The sequence below is a fragment of the Scomber scombrus genome, chromosome 7 (assembly GCF_963691925.1).
Source record: "Scomber scombrus chromosome 7, fScoSco1.1, whole genome shotgun sequence".
NCBI classification, from domain to species: domain Eukaryota; kingdom Metazoa; phylum Chordata; class Actinopteri; order Scombriformes; family Scombridae; genus Scomber; species Scomber scombrus.
In genome coordinates this window covers 7,888,847-7,912,487 of record NC_084976.1, presented here as the reverse complement: position 1 = coordinate 7,912,487, position 23,641 = coordinate 7,888,847, and the positions used below count along the sequence as shown (strand labels likewise).

Sequence of the window (23,641 nt, the reverse complement as noted above, 5' to 3'; positions counted from 1 at the left end):
TGTTGTTGCAGTATCGGAAGTTGCATCTAACACAGTGTTTCCAACGGTTGTATATTATGTACTAGTGATAGAAAAACATCATTCTTTTAGATCGTTGTGTCATTACTCAACTGTGAACGACCTCGACTTCAACCGATGACAAGGACACGGTGAACTTAAGGAGACAGACGCAACTGTGGTAGGGCTGACCAGCAGAATACAACCCCAGTACAAGAATAAAACCAAAACAACCATAATAGATATATCAGCAGGATATTCTCTAAGTCATAGTAAATATGTCCAATTCAACAATTTGTCATTCATGCAAACTCTGGTTCCCCTTTTGACGTTCGAATGCTGATTGGTTATGAATGTGAATATTGCATTAATTCTGGTCAGAGTTGGCCTCCTGAACGATTGTGTTGAGACAGCCGATGAAAGCCCCCAAAACCGCAGTGGCTCTGGCCTCGGCTCGAGTTTCCTGCGGAAGACAAAGGAGCCAGTAAAAAGACAGTCCATTCCACAATAAGTGACTTTCAATGTAAACTCCTTAGTGTCCCGTTTACAGGAAAATGTCCTTGGGCGAATCCAATCTCTCTAAATGAGAGACACTTCAACTTGATCTAAGCCAAGTCTTAAATATCACAAGCAGGGACCGGGTAACAGCGCCGCTCCAATTGAGCGACCCACCACAACGCTTAATAAAACACTGTGCAGCAAACTGGACAGAAACCCTGAGAGACAGAGCAGAACATGCCTGCGTTACTGGCCGTGGATCTGCATATTAGATTTCTCTGAACAGATTCACCGAGACGAAAGTGAGCGCTAAGTGGGCCCAGTGCAAGCATCAGTTTGTAATCATGTGAAAATCAGTCAGTGGATGTCAGTGGCTGTCTTGGACTCATCTTTTTTTCATTTCTTTTGTTGGAGCACTGGGAGATAGTCTTCAGAGAGGTATGCTAGCTCTGCCAAACAACACTCATTCTCCTGAAGCCAGGGTGGATGGAAGTAAGATTAAGTGCTAATCAGAATGTGTCTCTGATGGTCTGTAGGGATGAGGTTTACGGCGACACCCCATCGATCACAGCAGCGCCGGGATGTGCACTCCAAGCCTATTCATCACACAGACTGGTGATTGTTCATCTCTAGTCGGCACTCACTCAATAAGACATGAAGGAGAAATGAAAACCCCAAATTATGACTAGTTTTGGCTCTTCCAATTCTCAAATGGAAAATTGCATCCTATGTTCAACTGTCAATTCAGTGTCTAAGATGTTATTATTCTTCATTGCAGTTTTGCCAAGGCAGGTTGTCTCTCAATTTAATACAGTATCTTCAGAGTTATTTGGCTCTCTTTGGTGGACACCGGTTTTATCACATTAACAACTGACTGCTAGTATTTAAATAATGTGCCTTACAGAAATTTGCTAAAATAATGTGCAGGCATTTATACCTGTTCATATTTTAAAATATATATATATAATAGAAAATACCTACATTAAAACACAGTAAATATAGTTATCTCTTTTATCAGAAAAAGGTCACTCCAGTTGTTGTATCAAGTGTTTTTTCCGTCAGTTAACACCACAAACAGAATCTGTGAAATATATATCTCACATTTCATTCTGTCAATGCTTCCATTCAGGAAAACTAAACTGCAACATTAGACCAAACCTCAATATTTAACCATATATTTCTGTAGCATATACAGTCTGGATGTGTTTACAACAAACTGACATCTATATTAACTTGGTCACATTTACTCCCTCTGCCCCCGCCAAACTGACAGACAGGGAAAGCCAACTTGGCAAAAGTAGATAACTGTGAGGCTGGAAAGCTTATTTCTCGGGGCCTTTTTGAATGGGTTGGACTCTATCACTATTGACAGTTTGCTAACAATACCATCCCAACAATAATAGAAAAATAAAATCTAGGCCTGCGGTCATCTTAGATCACTGGCTGGTCAATCAGCGAGGAAATTACAGTCACTGAAAAGCCTCTTCATGTGTCTGGCTCACACATCCTGCTCACTCTTTGTTGTCAAACATTTGTTTTGCTGGTTGCTAATCTCGCAACGCATGCTGATTGAGGATAACATAATCACAAGCCGTTTGAATGCAGCAGATCCCACATCCTGGAATTAGAGTACGATTGGGGATAAAAAAAATTTAAAAAGAGGGGGGAAGGAACGGCTGTGTACGGTGGAGAGAAACTCTTTTGGTGCTGATCTTGGGAGATTAGCTTGTGTGTGTCTGTGGAAAGGTTTGGGGGTTCAGGCCACAGGTATGTCAGGAAAGAGGCCACAATTCACAGTGTCTGGAACAGCGCATTCCAACTCACGTCCTACACTACCGGCATAATGTCTAGCGCACTTTACATCAATCTGTCAGCTGCCAGAAGCTTTGAGCCATTCTTAAAGAAAACACTCATTCATATGAATCTGAAAGTAGCTCCTCTACAGCAGGAAAACTCAAAGCTTTTTATCTTAGCGAGCTTTATCGGTATGAATATTGGAAACTGCTCGCTAAAAAGTGGTAGTGGAGAAAATCAAAGGGAAATGAGTATAGTGTTAGGACTGAAGTCTCTGTAGATCAGGCTCGCTTAATCTAATTTGGCAAGAACGTAAAGCTGAATGGTTATTTTGCTGGGGGCTGTGTTCTGAGTTATGGATGTGGTCTTTGTCTTGTACATTGTTTGCCTTTTTTCTGTTTCGAAAACAGCAGACACTTTCAAACCCAGTCTACCCCAAACATCAACCCTACTTTGACACATGCTCGCCTGCTTTCTACGGCTTCTTCTTCTTTTTTCCACAAATCATGTAATGCCTTGGCTCTTGTGTGTATTTCTTCTGTCAATCACATTGAAACTGAAGTGACCCAGGCATATAAGAAAAGCCGCACAGAAAGCGGTCATTGTGAGAATATGGATACCAGGTTCAACCATACATGTTTTTCAAGACGGGGGAGGGGAGGGGGGCGCAGGCCATTAGAAGTGCCACTCCCAGCACACGATGAACCAACGTCGTTTACGGTTTCAACCACAGAATACATATTACGAGAAACAAAACAAATCCACAGTTCCCACTTCTGACAGCTAAGTGAGGATCCCTCTGAGCCTCAAGTATTGTATGTACAAAAGGCCGGGGTTCATATGAACATCACTGAAGAAGCCTCTGCAAGGACTTTTTAACACAAAGTCTTAATAAATGCCTCAATATGTCATGTCTACAAGGCAGGGGGTTGGTATGAAACCACTGCTCTTGTATAGGAACCACATGAACAACTCTTCACATAACCTCTAACTCACCCATCAATAATATATAGTGACAGATAGGCTGAGGATAAATCTAGTGCACCAAATATAGAAAAATAGTGTTTGAATTTTGATGGGGTCCCTTATTTAATTTGCATTTATAGGGGGATATTTACCAAATTAGTATGTTTTAGGAGAACTGTTAGACATTTGGCTTATTTGCCAAACATTGCATAAAAAGATTAATACCACTCATATGTCTCTGGGTTAATATGAAGCTACAGTCAGTGGCCTGTTAGCTTAGGTTAGGAAGAAAAAAAAAGAGAAATAGAAACAGGTGAAAACTAGTCATTTTTACACTTTAGTATTTGTATAAATTACATTTGGACTGAGCCAGATTAGCTGTTTGCTTCCAGTTTGTATCATAAGCTCATTATCTTAAAGTGGCTGTTAGCGCCGGCTAGAATATATTTACTGTACAGGCTTGAGAGTGCTATCAATCTTCTCATTTAACTTTCCTAAAAACATCAAACTATTCCTTTAAAATTAAATCCAAGACAGGTTATTTTTTTTACTAATCATCTTTGAAACTATTATATTTGACAATTTTCAAAAATCTTAAATTAAGGCATGAAATCAGCATTACACGGTGAAATGGCCTCACAAATTTTCATTGATAAGTATATAAGGTTGTTCAGTTGAAGTTTTGTTCTTTCATTCATGTGAAACAGTCAGGCTTATAACATGAAGAATGACGGCATGCTTGGAGCTCGGCGCTTACATTCTACAGTCATGGGCTTGCTGGGAGGTTTGCTCTGAATGCGGCTCAAGAGCAATTAGGGCTGCAGTGAGATCCAGCAGAAACCCAAACTCCGTCTCAGGTACGTTTTTATGAGTCCAAAGCAAGCGTGACAGACTGCACTCAGGGCTGCCAAAAGCCTCCAAATATACAGGGGGTTCCACCCACGGCCGGCTAACTTCCTGCCTTCCACTCACCTACCGTTACCCATGAAATCATTCACATTGACCCATTCCAACATGCTGCAACCCAAAACCCTAACAAGGCAAATTGCACATATTTCTTGTGTTTCTTTTAGAGCCCTGAACTCAACACTGAGAACAAGAAGACATTCTTACGTAGGGTTTCACTGATGTGGGATGTTGCAGTTCTAAAATATTCGGATAAAAATATTTTAAGGCTGGTGCTGCTGAAAACTGATACTCTGTAACCATTTCCAGGTCTTTCAAATGGACAATTTAATTGTAATTCTAAAAATAACAAGAAAAGGTATTCAAGAGTAAGAAATATAGTATAATATAAACCTTTTTTTTAATAAAAACTGCAACAAATCTTTATAGTTTTAGTAGCATTTCCGTATGGTTGATGTTTTATGGATAAAGTGGGGAATAAGAAATGCCAAAACATATATATTCATGTATTATAGAAGTCTGTGAAGGTCAGCCATTCCTGAAAAAAAGTTTAAAATGGTTACATTCCCCTTTGTAATCTCTCACCTGCTCACTTCAATCAGTTGTAACCTACTACCAACACTGTTGTAAGAATTATTGACTTCCCCCAGTAAACTCCCCAAAGAGAGTGCTCATAGTTAAATTTCCTAAATATTATCCACATTAGTAGTTGACATTAGCCACAGAGGTATACAACAGGGGCTCAAGGGATACATGTTTTCATTAGACCCTAGTTTATCTTGTCATCTATCATTTTAACGCTGTACCAAATGGAATACGATAGCAGCAAATAGCAACTGGGACCAAACGCGTGTCTTGATTAACTGCAGACTTGAGATAATATCATAATGCTGCAGTGAATTCCAAAGACAGCAAATGGAAGACAAGAGCTTATATTAAAGCACAACTGTTTCTATTCTCACAGTTCTCCTCCATTTCTCTAAGGGCCCCTGGTATGTAAATCTAATAACGCAGAATGTGAATGCAACTAACCAGCAGCCACACTGTCCATTGTTTTAAAAAGACACTTACAGTACAGCACACATGAGAAAGTTTGGTTTCATTGAGTACCACGATATTAAAAAAAAGGTTCACATGTATTCACTACATCTATACTGACTATAAATGTTATATTGTGAAGAAGCAGCAATGGCAAACCTCAGGTTTTAGAGTTACATAGCAGCAGCAGGTCAAGAAGATTTGTGCTCTCATGTGGAAAGCATCGCATTCACCAACAGAATTATACGCTTTCCTCGTGGCACTGAGACAATTATTGTTTATTGTCCACCTCCCTTGTTCCCCCTAAATGATGGTGTAAGCTTACTGCTGCTCCACTTTAGAGGAAAAAAGAGAGAGGGCCTGTGAGAGAGAGAGGGCAGACATGGGACAGCGCAGCATTGCAGCCACCGGCAGGCTGGAGGCGAATTGAAGCGTTAAGAAGCAACCGCCGCTTTCTGGATCTCTGAAAGTGCACGAGAGCCAATAGTGTCAGTCCTCGCACCTAGAGTTCACCAGCCGTTGTAACGGGGCAACATTGTTCAAGCTTGTTAAAAGCTGCTACAGGAAAAATGACATCAAACCGCCTGTTTTTCAGTACCGTGACTTTATTTGTCGTGGATCTGGAAGTGGCACTTAGCTCGAGAATTGTGGAGAAAAAACAGAAGGGGTAGGAGGGGGTACATCGGGCCTGTGCACTGAAGGCACATTTCTGTTCCAATTTAGCAGAAAATATGTTGGACTTGCCTGCAACTCTTTTCCAGCTGGAACAAGTCAGGTTTTAGGATCTACGTTTTTCCCCCAGTTTACTTTAACAGATCATACTGTAAGCACATGTTTATAATTCAGGACAGTCCTGCTGCTTATAATGATTTTGCAGCATGAGGCTGAGCAAACACATTCGCTGTCAGACATATTAGCTCGGCCGAAGTGTTCCTGTGACACAGATCCACTGGGCGAGGCGGGCAGCGAAAGAGATTTGAACCTTCACTTGAAAGGGTGGTGGTTTATATGGCGAATGGGTAAAACAGGCAGCCACGGTTCAAACAGGCAACTGGAAAATGGGGGCCAATTTAAAGCTACACTTTTTAGTGCGCAATAAAACAGAAGCTCAAGGTAATTTACTTTGGTGCGATTCAACAGGTTGAGCTTAAGTCACACGCAGGTGAAAAAGCGTTATTTGACTCATGCAGGATCACATCACCACCATACAAACTAAATGTATTTAAAGGAATAGTTTGACATTATTGGAACTATGTGTATCATCTCTGTTAGATGATCAATGATCAGGAATCAGTCTCACCTCTTTACAGCAAATATGCCACAGGTGAATAACCTCCTGGAGTCTCCGCTGGTTGCCTGGCAACTGCTCCCAGCCAAGAAATAGTCGGGCATTGCTGATTCCCTCTGTTTCCAGTCTTTATACCAAGCTAACCATGTACAGAGGTGAGAGTGGTATTAATCTACTTGTCTAGCTCAATAAAGTGAATATGCTTATTTCCCATAATGTTCAACTACTTCTTTTTACAAAGCAAAACTACAACATTTAACTTTTTCTGTCCAGTGACCACTGCAGCTAAAAGTAACAATTACAAAACGATGCCAAATGCTAAATACTGGTGTAGAATTAAGATGAAATCCTAGACTATTGTTGCTGTTAACACAATTGGACAGGACAAGGGCCTTGCTAACATTAGCCTGTAACTGGTCATACCAGACCAAGTAAGGCTGTATCAGCAAAAGCCCAGAGTGAACTGAATTGAGCAAGGGTGCTTTTTTAAATTTTTATATTGCTTTTATAAATTCAACATTCCATTTGTAAGAGGTCACCACCAAATATATCTTAGCCCACATCGAATCAATTTAGCTGTCATCCTGTTTAAGTAAAATAAATAATCAAGAATGAATCAAAAGCGATTAGTTAGAGAAATTATATATCATCTCATCTATCCAAAAAAAGTCCTACACAGTGTTTTATGAAAATCTCCCTGTCCCATCTTGTCTCAACCTGCAGCCGTCAGATAGAGACATTAACAGCATTTCTAAGTCAATCTGGAACCGCTCTCCGCACCTTTCACCCATCTGTCCAACCATACTCGTCATGCCTCTCACCATTACACCCTTTCCAATCCTATATGAAGACTCTCAGTTAGTTCACTTCCTTATTAATATCTTTATGATGGATTATGACTTAAATCCAATGTCCTGGGTCAAATCCCACATCTGGATCTCCTGATGCGAAAGAGACCTCGTAATTCCTGTTAGAGCAAAATTAAAGGAAAAAGAAGAAAGAAGAGGTGACCTAATCTCACGGTATGTTCTGCAGTCTTTTCACACGTTCTGCCACATTGACGGACACTTTAAAAACCTTGACCATAACAGACGTGACAGCCATGGAAAGCTCAGTGGTCACAAAAACAGAAAAAAATGAAAGAATGAGCTTGATGTGGTGGTCAAGTAACAACATCGCCTCTTCACTGTGGGTTGCGGTCCCGTAAAACGTTTTACAATCGAGCCTGGCCTTGAAAACAACGGAATCTCTGTTCACAGTCAGTGTCTACAATGCTTAAACCATATACTAAAACAATGCAAACCTCTAATCAGGTTAAACTTTTGCTTCAGTGACGGGAAAATCCATTCTTTTAAAACTACTAAAAATAGCGATGGGTAATGCTGCATTTATGGGGTCCGTTTTATTTTTGGTGGTGTAGTGCATGTATTTACGGCAACAGCTGTTAAGTGGTTACACCAAAAAATAGTGTCAATTGCAACACTTCATTACAATTTAAAGCATGGAACATCCCGAACTGCGTGATCCTTTGCTCTCAAATGAGACCGTTAACTATAAAACGCATTTTGTGAGTCTAAAACCAAAATCTCATCACTGCTTTGTTTTTTTTAATCAAATTGCTTCTTCCTGCTGGCCCAGGTCATCACTCAGCATCTGCCTTTGATTTCCCTACTGGTCATATCCGTTTTTCTACGCCATGGTTGGTCTGCGCAGGTGTAAAAGGACTTTATGACACTTGGGAATGGAAGAACTGTGGGAGTTAATCAGTGACTCAGGATGATGGACTTTATCGCTCTCTGGGTAGACACTAGGAGACAAGCATGTGGTTTATGTTTCTTGCCAGCGCTTCTTTTACTCTCGCCCATCCTTATTCAATCTTTCAAAGAAAAAAGGTAGATGTTCTTGTGAAACACCCTGGTAATTTTCTACTCATCTCCACCAGTTTTCTCAGCACCTCACACCATAACTACAGTGTTATTCCACAAATGCAGTATGATCTGTAGTCTGCATTTTAGTTATAAACAAGAACATTCCACCATGTGAACCATGGGTCAAGCTAAGCAGATTTAGTCAATATAGGATTTGAGATTTTTTTGTAGAGATGATGAAATGCCCTCAAACGTAACATTTCAACATTTAAGATTGGGTTTGATAAATTATGGCTCTCTGTGTAAATGTGCCAAAAGCATATTGGCCTTTAGCTGAAAAACTATATGGAATAGCTTACTATAAATCTTTATATGTACATATATAGTTTTAGCTGTGAGAGTCCAGAGCTCAGGCATGCTACATTTGGAAAGGGTTAGTTCGACTGTCCAGGAGATGATTGTAAAATACTGTAAGTTTTTCAGGAAATTCAAATTGTGGGGGAAATCAGATGGTAAATATTAATGGACATGCAGCTAAAGGAACTTGTGTCCAAACATCTAAGTAAAAATGTTTCTATAACGAGCAGTTTGAATCTGGAATGTTCTTTTACTGCAAGTCTCATGATTTTTAAGTTCTAGATACTAAAAATCTTTGGGGAAAAAAAGGAGAAACTGGGTACTTGGCATATTGTATTTTTTCCAATTGTTTTTGCATTGACCAGGCGCCAAAATAATGTAAGTTAATAAGCTAAAAAAGAAAGAAAGACATGCAATTAAACTATGTAGGCAGTATATACTGAAACATTTCACTTTAAAGCAAAATTCATCCCATCAAATCATCTAAGTTGTGTCAAAAATGTGTTTTCCTTTAAAGAACAGAGTAAAAAAAATCACAGGTGGATGTAAAGCTACCAATTAGTCTCTGTTATAGCACTTTAGTGCCTGAAGCACACAATTTTGTCAAACTAATTAGTGACAGCAACCAATCAACCTAAAGTATAGATTCAAGCAGTGCAAAAATAGAGAAATGTGCTCCAAAACAAGGAGAAAAGTTTGGAACTTTGAATATTTCAGTATTTACACTCCCTCAAATCCACTCAAGCTGTGAGAGAAATGTGTTTCCCCTCAGAACAGAAAGAAGAAAAGGCTGGGTGGAGGAAAAGGTGGAGTGGCTCCGATTAGCCCACATGTTGGTAATTCATCACACATAAACCTCACACCTAATTTTCACACCTGTAGCTCAATGTGCTGGAAGTCTAGTAATTCACTCACTCACTCACACACCCACACCCTCCCACACACACACACACACACACACATACACACACACACACACACACACACAGACAGACACACCGCTGAGTGGGACTTGGCTGCGGGTTTCCCTCGGCGCGGGAGGAGAACGAGGCCATCGCAGGCATGGATCAGTAAAGTCGGCGGGCATGCTTGGCATATTTGCACCCCATGCAGCATTGCTCTGTCTCTCCCACCCTAACCCATGTTCCCTCTCCAGATCCCATTTGTCATCACCTTGACTAAACCCATCCCAACTTCCAGCTCACACATCTGAAAAACAAAAGACTTGGATGTGGATTCTTTTCACTTGCCAGAAACCGCAACATAGCTGCAGATCCAGATGGGAGACACTTGTCTTTTGTTGATGTGTCACGCAAAACAGAGTGTAAACTGAAATACTGTGAAATCATCATAGAAATGACAGTTTTATTGTTTCCTATCACTGATTGACAGTGTTGGAAAAAGTAACCAAAACATTAACTTCAATTAAAATTCAAATGGCTTCATGGCTTGTTAAATCAGTCACAGTGAAAATCCGGCATTAAAAATACTTTATTAATTGATTAAGTAAAATGAATAAATGATCTAACTTAAAACTACAATTTTGACAAAATAATATTTTATCAAGTTCCACTTTTTTTTTGAGATTTTAACAAGATGTCACACTCTTAATTAGAGGTTGAAGTGTGCTACTAAGTAACAATTTACTAACTAACTAGTAGTGACTAACAACTTTTCAACTGCATGAGATAAGGTTAGATAAGGCTGAAAGCTCCAAAGAAATTTTGTAAGTGGGCCTTGAGTGTTTTTGTTTTTTTTGTCAAACAACTACTTTAATATCAAGAAAGAAAACTTCCCATTCAATTAAACAGTTCAAGCGGTTTTAATCCATATTTTTATAATAACAATGGGTAAAATGACTAAGTGAAGAGGGTTATTCGTGACAACCGCAGGGAGAGTTACGAAAAAATACTCCTGAGTGTTTCAACATCTTCCAGCTAATTGTTTTAGTTTTACAGCCAGCTTTAATAATGTAATTTTCCGTCACAACAAGCAGCTGCTTTTAGTAAAACCATGAGCAAAGCTCATATAAACCTATTTTACACTGTCTGCCAGCACCAAACAGCATACAGACAAAACTGGCAACAAGCTGGTGAACACAGTGGAGCAGTTCACAGATTAAAAAGCCAGATATCTGCCTGAGGAACCGGTGGAGACCAAAACAGAGCTAAAAGTAGAGTGAAAATTGGACTTATGTTCATCAGGTGGCTAAAAGCATGACTCCAAATCAATGCTAATGTTGCTCCATATCTGCTAGATGAGTAATAGATATAATAGAACTTGCCATATTAACATAAGAGTTGAAATATATCATGTCAGTGTTTCTGCTGCTGTCAAGTGGCCAAAATCAGTATTGCAGGTTTCACTTTTAAGGATGGTTTAAAACACAATTTTGTTTGTTTGTTACTTTTTTTCTGCATCATTATTATTATTATTAGTTGTTGTTTTTTTTACTGGATTTCAGACTTCAATAAATGTCCTTAATGACTCGCCCAATACTGCTGGTTGCAGAGCACATATGATTCAGCCTGTAGCCACTTAATACCATATTTCTAATTAGATTTTTAAGATACAGTGTCTGGTAATTCATTTATAGCAACAATAATCCTTGGACATACAGGAAGTGCTGAATTTTACATTTCTGTAGAAGTACCAGGTCGTCAGCATGAGCAACGCAGGAGCAAAAGAGCGCTACCTAAACAAACTCAAATTTCACCCACAGGCACGAATACGGAGAAAACATCACACTGTTGGCCCGGGAGGGATCTCTGGGAAGTACAAAGTGCTTAAACTTAAAGATGGAGACAAAATAATAAAGACGGGGAAAGAAAAACAAGAACTCACTCCCACAAAATAAAATTCAATACACACACTAACTGACTACAGCCACCGTCTTCACCGATCTTAAGTAGGCACAATGTGAGCGTCTGCTACAAAGTTCTACCTCATTAACCCTTTAACAAGAGACAACCCTCACACCCCTCCTCGCCCGCCGAGGCCAACAGGGAGATCTGAGGTGATCGCCAGGGTCAAAAGTGGAGCGCACCACAGGGGACAGATGGCAAAGACCTGGTCTCACTTTCACACATGGTGCTTGTCACAAAGAAACCGTAAACATCAAAGCTTTATTTTTCTACCCCCCAAAAAAAACCAACAACCTGGGGCTGGATCCAATATCTACATTAGGTCATTGACGGGAAACGAAGACAACCTTGTTTGTTTTGTCGCATAAATGGCTTCTGTTTCCCATAAGAGATCTGGACGTTACCGTTAGGGGTTGTTAGAGGGTTAATATTGAATAAGTTCATCCCACCAACAGGAAATATGTTGCGCCAGCTGTCTTTAAATGTGGCCATGTCTTGATCAATAACTTAGCTGCTCTGGCTGTTCTGTTAAAAGTTAATTCCTGTTAAGAGTCACCAGTGCATTACAGACCAGGACTGACACGCACACATACACACAAACACACACACACACACACACAAACACAAGACCTGGGAGAGAAGTTCATCTGAGGTGTTTCACAGGCCTGCACAGTACGTTTAGACGTGTACACTGTCTCGAGATGATAGCAGTCACCTCCTCCGCTAGCAGGTGTATGGGTCACATCTGGCCACATGTTCTCACACCACCAAACCACCTTGAATGGCTGGCAGTGCCCGGGCGTCTTTAACAGGACCAGCTTGTGTTGACTCTAAAAGTCCACACTCAACCCTCAGGGGGCGGGGGGGGGGGGGGGGGGGGGGTTCGGGATGAATGCTTTCATTAAGTGTGAGGGGATGAGTGAATTAAAAAAAGTCCAAGTGGAACAAGTAAAGCACAACAAAAACAACAATATGTGTGCTAAATTAAAATCGTTGCAGCTGAAAGTTGTGCATGTGCTTCTGGGGGTGGAGATGTGTGGAAATATAATCCATTGCCACACACAAACACACTCTCACACACACACACACACAAAAAGAGCTTTGGTATGCAGGTGAGCTCTTTTTGTTAGATGTTGCAATAAAAGGAACTTTTGGATGAGCAGACAGAGTTCCATCCAAAATCTCTGGGTGGCATGACACTGCTCAGTCTATTGTTACATGGAGGCTACAGAGTCAGATGCATGGAGCTGTACCTGTCTTGTGCCTACATGCCACAGTGTTTACTTAAACAAGTGAGCAACAAATTGCGTTGTCATGTATTGGCTGCCATTACAACAATGTTCCACGGCACTGGATGTGCCAAAGAGCTATGCAATACCTCAACCGCAGGAGTTGTCTCCTCTTCTCTAAACAATAAGGTTTCTCCAGAACAAAAAAAAAAAATCTTTCCAAAAATCGAACTTTCACCTCCAAAGTTTGCTTGAGCTCTTTTTTAAGAATACACAGTCGCAGCTACTAATATGCATATATGTGCGCGCTTGTGCTTGACGATGATGATGATAACCAGCTCCACATTGGCCATTTCACTTCACCACTGTCCATTACTGCGCCGAGGCAGTACCATCTCTAAAGCCATTAGCTAGTAAACATGTAAACTACATGTGACCCCTGTCTACAGATACCTATTAGTTATGACTCCTGCTGGTGACAGCTGTTTACACAGCTAAAGCCGCTGCTCCTGAGACCTGGCCCTAGTCCAAATAAAATAATATCCAGTTAAGGAGAAGTCAGCCAAGATGTAACACAAGTGCATAACTAGAGGGGGAAAAAAGTGAAAGAATCTGAGAAATGTTAATGGACTTCTTTTAAAGCGTTATATATTTCTGTGTATCATTTGTCTCTACCACAGTCTTGTTTCATTGTCTGGACCCTAAAACAAGATTAGTGAGAAACCCTAGTGGGGAGAGAAAAGTCAAAAGCAGTCACACCACAATTGATGTTCTCTTTTACAAAACGCAACATTAAAATATGCTGCATTAAAATCATAACACAGCTTACAAATTTCTCCCCACAATTAGACTTGCACTCTCTCTTTTTTTACAGAATGTGTGTGTGCGTGCGTGGATCTGTGCGTGCAGCCAGAGCAAAGCACAGAAACATACACGGGCTTACAGTAAGTCAACACAGACAACATTAAGACAAACAACAACGAAGACCACAACCACACAACAACTGGGCCAGTCATGGATTGTATTACAGTAAACAGGGCTGGGACCATTGGGTTGGAGGAACATCTTTAAGAGAGAAATTGACAACTCCAATCTATTCTGATGATAGTATTTGATAAAAAAAAAGCATCATCCACCATGCATCACTAACCTGTGACAGTTAATTTTAGAGAACTGTGACCTTGGAGGAGTACTAAATAGCAGCATGGTAACACCTTAGTTTCATCATGTATAGTATTAGGCCACCACAAGCCTCCAGAACAGCTTCTCTAAGTCTGTGGAACTCTACTGGAGGAATGAACTCCATTCTACCAAATTATATTCCATCATTTGGTGTTTTGATGGCGTTTCTTTCTAACATGTCGCTCTGAAACTCTCCCATAGGTGTCCAGTTGTGCTGACATGACAGAGCCATCACCACAGCATATGATTCCCATCATTTTCACGCTCATCAAAGCATTCGTCTGGTCCTCGTGCCATCTGCATTTGTTGATTCTCCGCTCATTTTTTCCAAGTTTTTCCTTGAATCTGTCACCCGCCTGGAGGCAATACTCCTTATGCAACCCAACTGCAAAAACCATCCAAACAAACCGTGAGATGTAATTGGATTGACAAGATGTTGGATCCGCCCACAAAAGCCTGATTGTGAAAGGGCGTCAGCATGGAGTCTGGCTCTAGTCAGACTATGAAAAAAAAAAACAACACTTTTTGGGGAAAATTGGTGGACACTAACATAACAACCCCCAGATTGAAGCTCTGTTAATCGAGTTTTTTTTGGCCACTTGGAGTCAATGCAAAAAATAAAAAATCACAACACTGACATATTTATCCCCTACGGTAAACTTCTTAGTAAGCAGTTGCCACTGACACTTCCAGTCAATTGTTGTTGTGTCCAATATTTACTCATATTTAACTCTGCTTTGGTCTCCACCAGGTCCTAAAAAACATACGTGGCTTTTTAGTTGCTGAATACACTGTTTTTGTTTGTTCCACAGCAGGTAGCAGTGGGTGGGTTCATCATCTTTCTTACGCTTTACGCTGATGAGAATTCTCTTTACATTGACGAGAATGCACGGGACTGAAACACATAAGTTGCATTCAGTAAGACAAAAAACAATGAGCTGAACAAAGCTGTTCTGTAGAGCTGTGGGAAACTGCACAGTCTGGTCAAAATTCTCTGTGGGTTGTTAGTATGAAAATATTAATTAGAACAGATTGAACCCTCTATAAAGCAAAGTTTTTCCTACCTTCGACACTCACAGGTCAGCTGGTTTTGGCAAGGTGAAGCTAATAGGGGAATTATAGTTAAAACAGGGGGGGAAGGCAGCAAGGAAAGAAAAAAAAGAAGCACAGAACAGCTTAATATGCACCACATAATACATGTTCGAAAACAGTGAACATCTGTGTTGTTTTTCCACGCTGAAGGACAGGAAAGAGCTGAGGGGCCAGACATGGATCATTCGCTTACAGCTTGACAAGTAGGATGCTAGCCAGTTAGCTAGCAGTTATGTAGAAACAGAAGTAATCACACAGCTCATCAAGATGAGCGACAATTAGGGTGTGATCTTGAACAACTCTGGCGAAGTCGAGCAATACGCTGCCTAGAGGTGAAACGATGCACACTCCAGCTTCCATTACATGATTGATCTGCAGTCTTATTGCTTTGCTGTGATAACAGACAGATGCACGTCTCATTGAATCACTCCTCTGCTGCCGTGTGCATCCTCTTCTCCCATCACTTTCCTTCCCTCTGCTCTTTCTACTCTGACCGCATACATCTGCATGGGGATGACCCTCTAAGACCTCCTTACATCTGACATGCACGCTACGTTGCCCTCTCTGTCTCACCACTCCCCCACCCCACCCCCCAACTCTCGCTCCCTGTCTTCCTCTCTCTCTCCTCTCTCTCTCTCTCCAAAGAATCAGAGAGACAATGAGCTCAGCATTGAGGCCCAGTAATGACTCCCAGCCTTGTTCCTGATTAAAAACACACCGGGTGCTTCTGCACTCCGCAGGCAGCCATGAGGCCTTCCCCTCCTCACACCACAAGGCCTGAGAGCTATGAGATAGAAGCACAAGCCAACCTCGACACAGATCCGTGCCCAAGAAAAAAAAAATCCAGTGTAAGCCTTACCCAGTGTAGCATTCAAAGCTCTTGTCCCAACTAGTCCAGGCCTAATTCCACAGGCAAGTCCTCATTTAGTCTAAGGGTGCCCAATTACCAACATTAACCCCAACCACAGCCAAAACCATAACAAAGCCAGGGAGGCCCTGGCTCGGGTTCGTCCAGGGTGTGGCTAAAATATCCTTTCACATATTTGCATGTCTTTTAAAGTGTGCAGGGTTTATCTTTCACGCTGCTTCATGATCGCAATGTCAAATCTCTTGCAGCAACACGGTCAGACTATTCTATAAAGTCACTGCATCATATTTGATGTTACTCTACAGATGGACACGGTGCAGCAGACAGTAGGCAACAGTGGGGGCTGCTGCAGCACCTTTACCTTTACCTCTCCACGTCCGTATGCGGGCCGCCAAATTACAGGCGAGCTCCGCAGAGGGACGCTTTATTGCATCTGACCAGCTCACTTCCTCTCCATACCAAAGGCATTGCATGCTGAGTCTTATTTTGATGTGGCGTGTAAGCATAATTAGAGGTCCCATAAAAGCAGGGAGAGGGGGAAAAAAAGCAGTCTTGTCCATCTGTCGAGTGTTAAGGGGTGGGCACGGGGGTAGCGATCAGAGCCCTGTGCCTCCCTGTTGTTGGAGAGACAGCCATTCGAACAGGCATTGATGCAAACAGCCCTTGATGCAAACAGCCCTTAGCGCCAGACTAGAATCAGTGTGTGTGTGTGTGTGTGTGTGTGTGTGTGTGTGTGTGTGTGTTTGTGTTTGTGTTTGTTTCTGCACATGTCGGTGTATTTTCTCAAGGGGCCCTCTCAAGTTTCGAATTTCCAACCCTTGCAGATCGATGTAAAATAGGTACACGTCTGCATGCACACACGGGAACACACTGACATGGCGAACAAGAGCAGATACAGTGCATGGCCTCTTCTACAAACATTAGACATTAAGCATCCTTCCAAGTACTCATAGATCCCTGGAATCTTGTACAACTCCTCTAGACATTTAGTGGCAGGTGGAAATCTAATTAAATAGGCTCAGTTGCCAAGTTTCAAGCCAAAAGAAACACTTTGACATTTTTGGCAAATAAGCTTATTCTCTTGTTCTTAATGAGATGAATGTGAGATGGAAGATTGATATCACTGTCATGTCAGTATGTTAAATAGCTGGAGTTAGCAGCTAGTTGGCTTAACTTAGCATGACTGGAAATGGTGCAAACAGGTTAGCTCCACAGGTAATCTACCTACCAGCACCTATACAGCTCGCTAATTAACTGTTTATGTATCTAATTTGCTTAATCCATAAACATAAGAGTGTAAAAACGACAAGTTGCGGTTTTATGGAGGGGTATTTGATATTCTTGGCCGTGAGCTCCGACTTCCTGGAGTCACATCTTTTTTTTTTTGTACAGATCAAACAAACTACATATAACGTGTTTATTAGTGACACGCAGAGGTGCTTTCCCCCTTCTTTCCAGTCTATATGCTAAGCTAAGCTAAATGCATTTTTTTACCACACAGACATGAGTGCTTCTTCTTCTCTAACTCTTGGCAAGCTCGTGAATACGCATATTTCACAAAAAATGTCCAACTAGCGCTTTAACTTTGACTTAGGTACTTAACTGTATAAATAGAAAATGGGAAATTGGTCGTTTTTAACAATTCCCATGATCAGATTCATTGGGGGGAAAACACAATGGATGCCTATTGTATCCACATCATTACCTCTAAACAGCTCTTCACTGAATTCTTTTAGAGGTGTGTATTAGTAATGTGAGAGGTAAGTAGTCTGGAAGTGCATTTCGGTGTAAGCCTGAGGGGCTCCATCTCCGGCTCTGGGCAGCTCTCCTACCTGTGAAGCCCTCGTATGAGTCATTTTTTCAAAAAATGCTCCTTTTGTGTTGTTGTTTTATGTGTGGCACTTAGAAATGATTCCCACATTAGAATTTTTACGGCCCAATAAACCTGAGAGATTTGGAACAAATTGGCTGGTCATATTTAGTAGCTTTATAAGGAAACGTATTAAGGTATAATTGCTTTTGGGGGTGGAGGGGGAAGTTGGGGGGGTGAGTTTGCAATTGAGGGAGCGTACATAGGTGAGGGTTACAAAATAACCCTGGCGCTCAGGAGGGACACTACAGTTTTTGTCTGCTGCTCAGGAGTTTCCAATTCGCCATGAGGAAATATGGACCGTATTATAAGTTTTTATGTAATAAGTTCGTTTTATTTCACATTTCCGAAAAAATGAACTTTTACAGTGTGGTAAAAATGTAGCCTGAATTAAAAACATCTGTTTGGCATTTAACTTTGCCAGCATATGGGATCCTCTGATGACAATGATTGAGAGTGGAAGAGAAGATCCCCTCGTGTATTCCGTGTATTAAAGAAAAAATTCAAAAGGAGGGACCGAATCTGCGCACAATGAATGAATGCTTCTTGAGAGAGATGTGATAGACGGAATTGTGCTGAAAGTGTTACAAAACAAGCTTTTTCATCCTTGTGAAATAGATCCCGCTCGAACATGAAGCTGCATATTAATACAAACCCTGCCTCACTCAGTTCCTACTACATAAACACATGATAAGGATCATCCGGCTTGTTTAAACTCATTTGGCTTAATTGTATTCTTCAGATAATAGCAAGACTTGGAGAATACATCTTTTTTTTAAAGCAGCAATAAAATAAAAAAAATTGTGAAACAGATCAACCTCACTCTCTCACGTGGGCCCTGAAAGAATCTCTCTTCTGTGTCTTTCCCTCCAGTAGAAAGTTCATGCCACTGCATGTTTTTTCCTCTGCTGGGGTTTTTTCAGCAGTGTAGCATGGCATGAGCGCACTGAGGAGCCTTTCACCGGCTTCATCTGATACCGCTGTGACTTGGAGCAGGAGCTGCGCTACAGGCCAGGATCGACATGCATGGGTTAGTAGGTCAAACAAGGAGCTAGTCTTTCGACAGAGTTCGAAGGCTGGGTCAGACTAATGTGATTTATCAATACAGCGCATAAGTGAATCATTGTCCTTAACGGCTACGATAATCCTCAAGACAGACCGTGGTCGTGATTGGTCAACGAGTAATGATATGGTAGGTAGCAGTATGTTTGCTCTGGACTTGATGTCTTGATTAGAGCATCAGGAACATGCACCTGCAGGGGTGTCTGTGTATCTCTCTCCTCATTTTCTGTCTCTCCCACACACTCCCACACACACACACACACACACACACACACACACACACACACACACACACACACACACACACACACACACACACACAAACTCTACCTCTCTCTCTCTCACACACACACATACACACACACACACAGATTTACACTTATCTAGACTTGGCTGATGGGGCCTGGGAGAGAAAAGACAGAGCTCTGTTCCTTGACGCCGGAGCTCGGGCTCAGGTCAAGACTCGGCTCGCCGTAATCCCTCTCAGGTGATGCTGTTCACATTCAGCCGTTTCCAGCTGATCTGCTTAAATATGCCTTCCTCATCCCCTAAAAAGCCCCCCCTCTCTCTCCTCACCAGCACAACCGCCGAGGATGTTGAGAAGGAGGGGAGGGCGACTGCTATCCCACGCTTTTAAGCATGATTCATAACGTGTAAAGATGGTTGAAATAATCAATCATGTGAATAACAAACTGCTTTGCTGTTACGGAACAAATGAAAAGTCAGGATGCTGGGCGCTCACATCACCTGGATTAGAGCGGCATCAGTGAGAATGCCTTGTAAACAGACGTGCCATCTGCAGGGCTTTTTTTCTCTCTCTCTCTCTCTCTCCACTTTTTCCAAAGGCAAAGAGTGGCAAAGTCGGTTTAAAAGCAGCCTCTTGGAGGGTTCCTTCTCTTTCCCCGTTGGGCACTTAATCAACATATTATATTGCACTAAAGTGCTGGGTTCCAACATTAACACTTACACCCACAAACCTGGGACTTAGTGTAGGCTTTCATCACACAGAGGCCTTAGAAAAGAGAAGTCACTGTGTTTGAGAATTTGAATCTCTAATGTCGATCTAGTGAAGCTCTAACTTATCTTAATACAGAGGAAAAAAAACTTTTTTTCATCTATTTTATCAACAAACTCAAACCACTAAGTCAGTTTAAAGCAGTACACCTGAGAATATCAGGCTTCCTCACATCCTCACTATCTATCTGTCTATCTGCGTCATTCCCTCGTGATTCCTACACATCGTGACTACTTTCTGTTAATTTTGGCATCGAAAGCTTGATACGCACACCCTTGTTGTCGACTGTCACCGGCCGTACAAAATGTCACGCATCCGTGACCTCACTCCCCCCACCCTCATTGGCTGCGCAGGTTTCATCTAATCAACATTTGTCCTTCGAAAACATCTGGGAACACGCTTCAGTAACAGATTACACCGTCGAATGTGATCTGAAACACGCTTCGGCCTGGTGGGAATTCAACATTTGGGATTTCTGGGGAAATGTCGAAGGGTTAACAGTATCACATGGCAACTTTTCACCACTCTGACTGCTATTACCTATTCATTACCTGTTTAAATGTCTGGGGGGCCCACTGTGTATCCCTTTTCCTTCAGGCAGCACTAGTACTCAAGCCTGATTTTATGTAGTCAGCAGGTGGCATCATTAGCCAGAGAATAAAAATGAAAAGTAATACCCTTGTGTCTAGCTATGATATCATAGCAAGGCTCATTGGCATCATTTCCCTGTTTCTAGTGGGCAGGATAGGGGGTAAGGAGGTGTAAATTTAATATGTTTTGTCATCTGTTTTACATGAAAAAAAAAACCATGTATATGTACAATTACCACAAGCCAAATGGGAGGTTGGGTCATGCCATGCAGCGTGTGAGCAAGACAAGATCAGTCCAGAAACCACACAGAGATCCCAATCTTGAGTGTTGCTCATACATCTCAGCGGGCTCCAGTCATACCCAATGGCTGTTTGTCTCCTTGACATCCCCTAATTATAATGGCATCTTCACCCCCTTACACCTCACTTGGTCATGTGGCTACGTGCGCCGCAGTATATCCATGGTGTTTTTCATGCATGTCAAAATGAAAAAAAAAAAAAAAGACATTTGTTAAATTATGCAGGATGTGCTTTGTTACGCGTAAAACGGTTACGCCTGGGGAGCGGAGTGTGGCCAAATTGCGTTTCAAACGTGTCTGGGTCTCAACACTCCTGAACGGTTTGGATAGCTCCCTGCGCATGCCAGACAGACTGTATATAAAGCTGTCACAGGAACCTTGAGGGCTAGAAAAATATTCAAGCATTTCTGGGTCTATTGGACAATGATCTCTTACACATGCTTTTTTCAATATAACCGTGATAAATAAAGGAAGGAAGCAAATACCGAAAAGGTTGGCCGGCTGCCACCACTTGCTAGAATGGCACTTTTGGCCCAAAGTGCTGTTTCCCTCTTCCAAAGACACACACACACACACACACACACACACACACACACACACACACACACACACACACACACACACACACACACACTTTCAGCATTATTGTAAAGACAAAACTTGTACATATTTGCATGGGATTAGTTTGACAAGTGTAACATCCGTTCTGAGAGCTGGCGGTAACAATGTGTAGCTTATAGTGCTCAGCCTAAAGCTGTTCTTGAGGTCAAATGTGTAAGTTAACCTCTTGATCTCAACCCCACCACCCTCCGCTCTCTCTTTCTTTCTCTCTCTCTTTCTGTCTCTCTCCTTCACTCTCTCACGCACACAGCACACAGATAAACAGGCACCTAAAGACAAGAGTGAAGTGAGGATTTGCTGCTTTATCACCCTGCACATTTAAACACCCCATCCCCACCCCCACCCCCCTCCAAAAAAAAAAAAAGATTGATCATGCCAAGAAAATTACATTCTGACTCCTTCTTACTATCTAAGATCACACAGTCTTTAGAGGAAGAAACACACAGAGGAGCTGAAGAACGTGTGTGTGCCAGTACCCCGCAGTGATTGCCTGATTATTTGCAGATGGGCAATGGAGGGCTTGCAGAGTGTGGAGGTTCCCCCTGGCACGCAGCGCATATGATTAAATCTGTGATTGCCTTACAATTTACAAGACCCCCCTCTCCTCTGACTTTAAATGAGTTTTTCTACTGTACCAACGCACCGCGCCGACTGTTGCTGGTGCCCAACAGTTCGCTGCATGCCTTCCCCTCCCGTGCGCAATTTAGATCAAGTCTACTCTCATGGTCACCCTGAGGATCTTGGTGATGTGTTATGTCACAGGTCTGATAGTAAACGGGAGGGGGGGGACACTTTTCCTAATCCGACTGTCTCCTCATTCATTCAGAGTATAGAGTAGTATTTACAAAGGGGATGACCCCCCCTTCCCTTCCTCCCCTCCTCAACTCCTGCGCCTCCGCTGAGCGATTGTTATGCGGGTTTCCTACCAACTGTTCAAAGTGGTTATGAGATCAATTAAAACCAGCTTAGGGGGCTGGACTGGAGATGTGCGATTCATAGGCTAGAGGAAATGGGGGGAATCCGTATCTATTCATTAAATAACTCTCACAATACGACCCCCCTCCCCTCCCATAAGCTGTGCCGCTCTCTATAGACCGATCCGCACCAGCAGCTTTTTAGCAGTTTCACGTGTAAATAATATAGGGCGCCCTTTGTTGGGCACTTTGGGGCCACAACATCGGGAAGTAGCGTTAATAGCCCGTCTGACAGCATGCTTTAAATACGATTAGCCAATTCACTGACGTAACACGTTTCTTTTTGTATTCATTTAGGAAAAGCCACACGCGTTGCCAATTTTGCGCACATTTTACGCATTAGCTACCGACTCTGCATTCGTTACATAATCTGGAAAAATCTTCTTTCGGGGAAGTTAATAAGTTACATCAGGTGCTGCGAGCCTGAGTTTTGTCTCAAACATAGATTGTAGTTTTCTTTCAAAGCGTGATTTTCTGGAATGTTCATGAATTAAAATCTGTGGCGGATCGGCAACTCTCACCTGTGCGTTTTCGAAATCAAACCAAGTGATTCATATTTAATACAAATCACATTGTTTCTGACTTTTATGTGCGCTCCGTGCTCTATGTGAACCTACAGAGAATCCACACATACATATGAGAGAGGGAGAGGGAGAATGTGTGTTTAGGATCGCTGCCGTTGCCTCCCGTAACCCAGACAAACTCTTAAACCATCTGTTAAAGTCACTCCCTGGATGCTGCTGTTAAGACCTGTGTAGGCTATAACCCCGCGTTACCTCTTTTGTTTCTCCTCCAGCGGTGCGACGGCGCCTGACAGTTGCTGTACTCCATACAGTTCAATACGATCAGGGCAAATGAGAAGAGTCGAAACTGCATCTGGACGGCGATCTGTTGTTCGGACTCCAGTAAAAAGGTGCCAGCAGGGCTTGGGATGAATTCTCTGACTCTGTAATGTCCTCCTCCAGTTTCTTTAGTCGACCCTCAAATGTGTCAAACATCAGACGAGATGCGACATAGTATCTCGTCGCCGATTGGGATCATTTTATGAAGCGCAGCTGATCCTCCAGTCACTAAAAGTGTCCGTTTTGGTGCGCTGCGGGGAGAATAACAAAGGAGGTTACTGTGATAACAGTTGTAACGAAATCAATACCTACTTAAACAGTGATACGTGGGGTGATGAGGGGGTGGGAGGGGGGTTAAAACAAAAAAAATGAATAGCTCTACTGTGTGTTAATGTGTTGGGACAATCGCAGATGTAAAGGC

The 23,641-nt window shown here is 42.0% G+C and overlaps 1 protein-coding gene across 2 annotated transcripts in view; it reads right to left on the bottom strand.

The window, feature by feature from the left end:
- Positions 1-23,284, bottom strand: part of rspo2 (R-spondin 2) — a 59,390-nt gene extending 36,106 nt beyond the window's left edge. The window contains exon 1 of one of the 2 annotated variants that reach the window (XM_062423018.1): positions 23,155-23,284. In XM_062423018.1, the coding sequence (XP_062279002.1) occupies positions 23,155-23,254 (100 nt within the window). In that variant the 5' untranslated portion in view covers positions 23,255-23,284. The remainder of the gene's footprint in view (positions 1-23,154) is intronic. The other variant, XM_062423017.1, reaches the window with a different exon arrangement.
- Between the last annotated feature and the right edge of the window lie 357 nt (positions 23,285-23,641).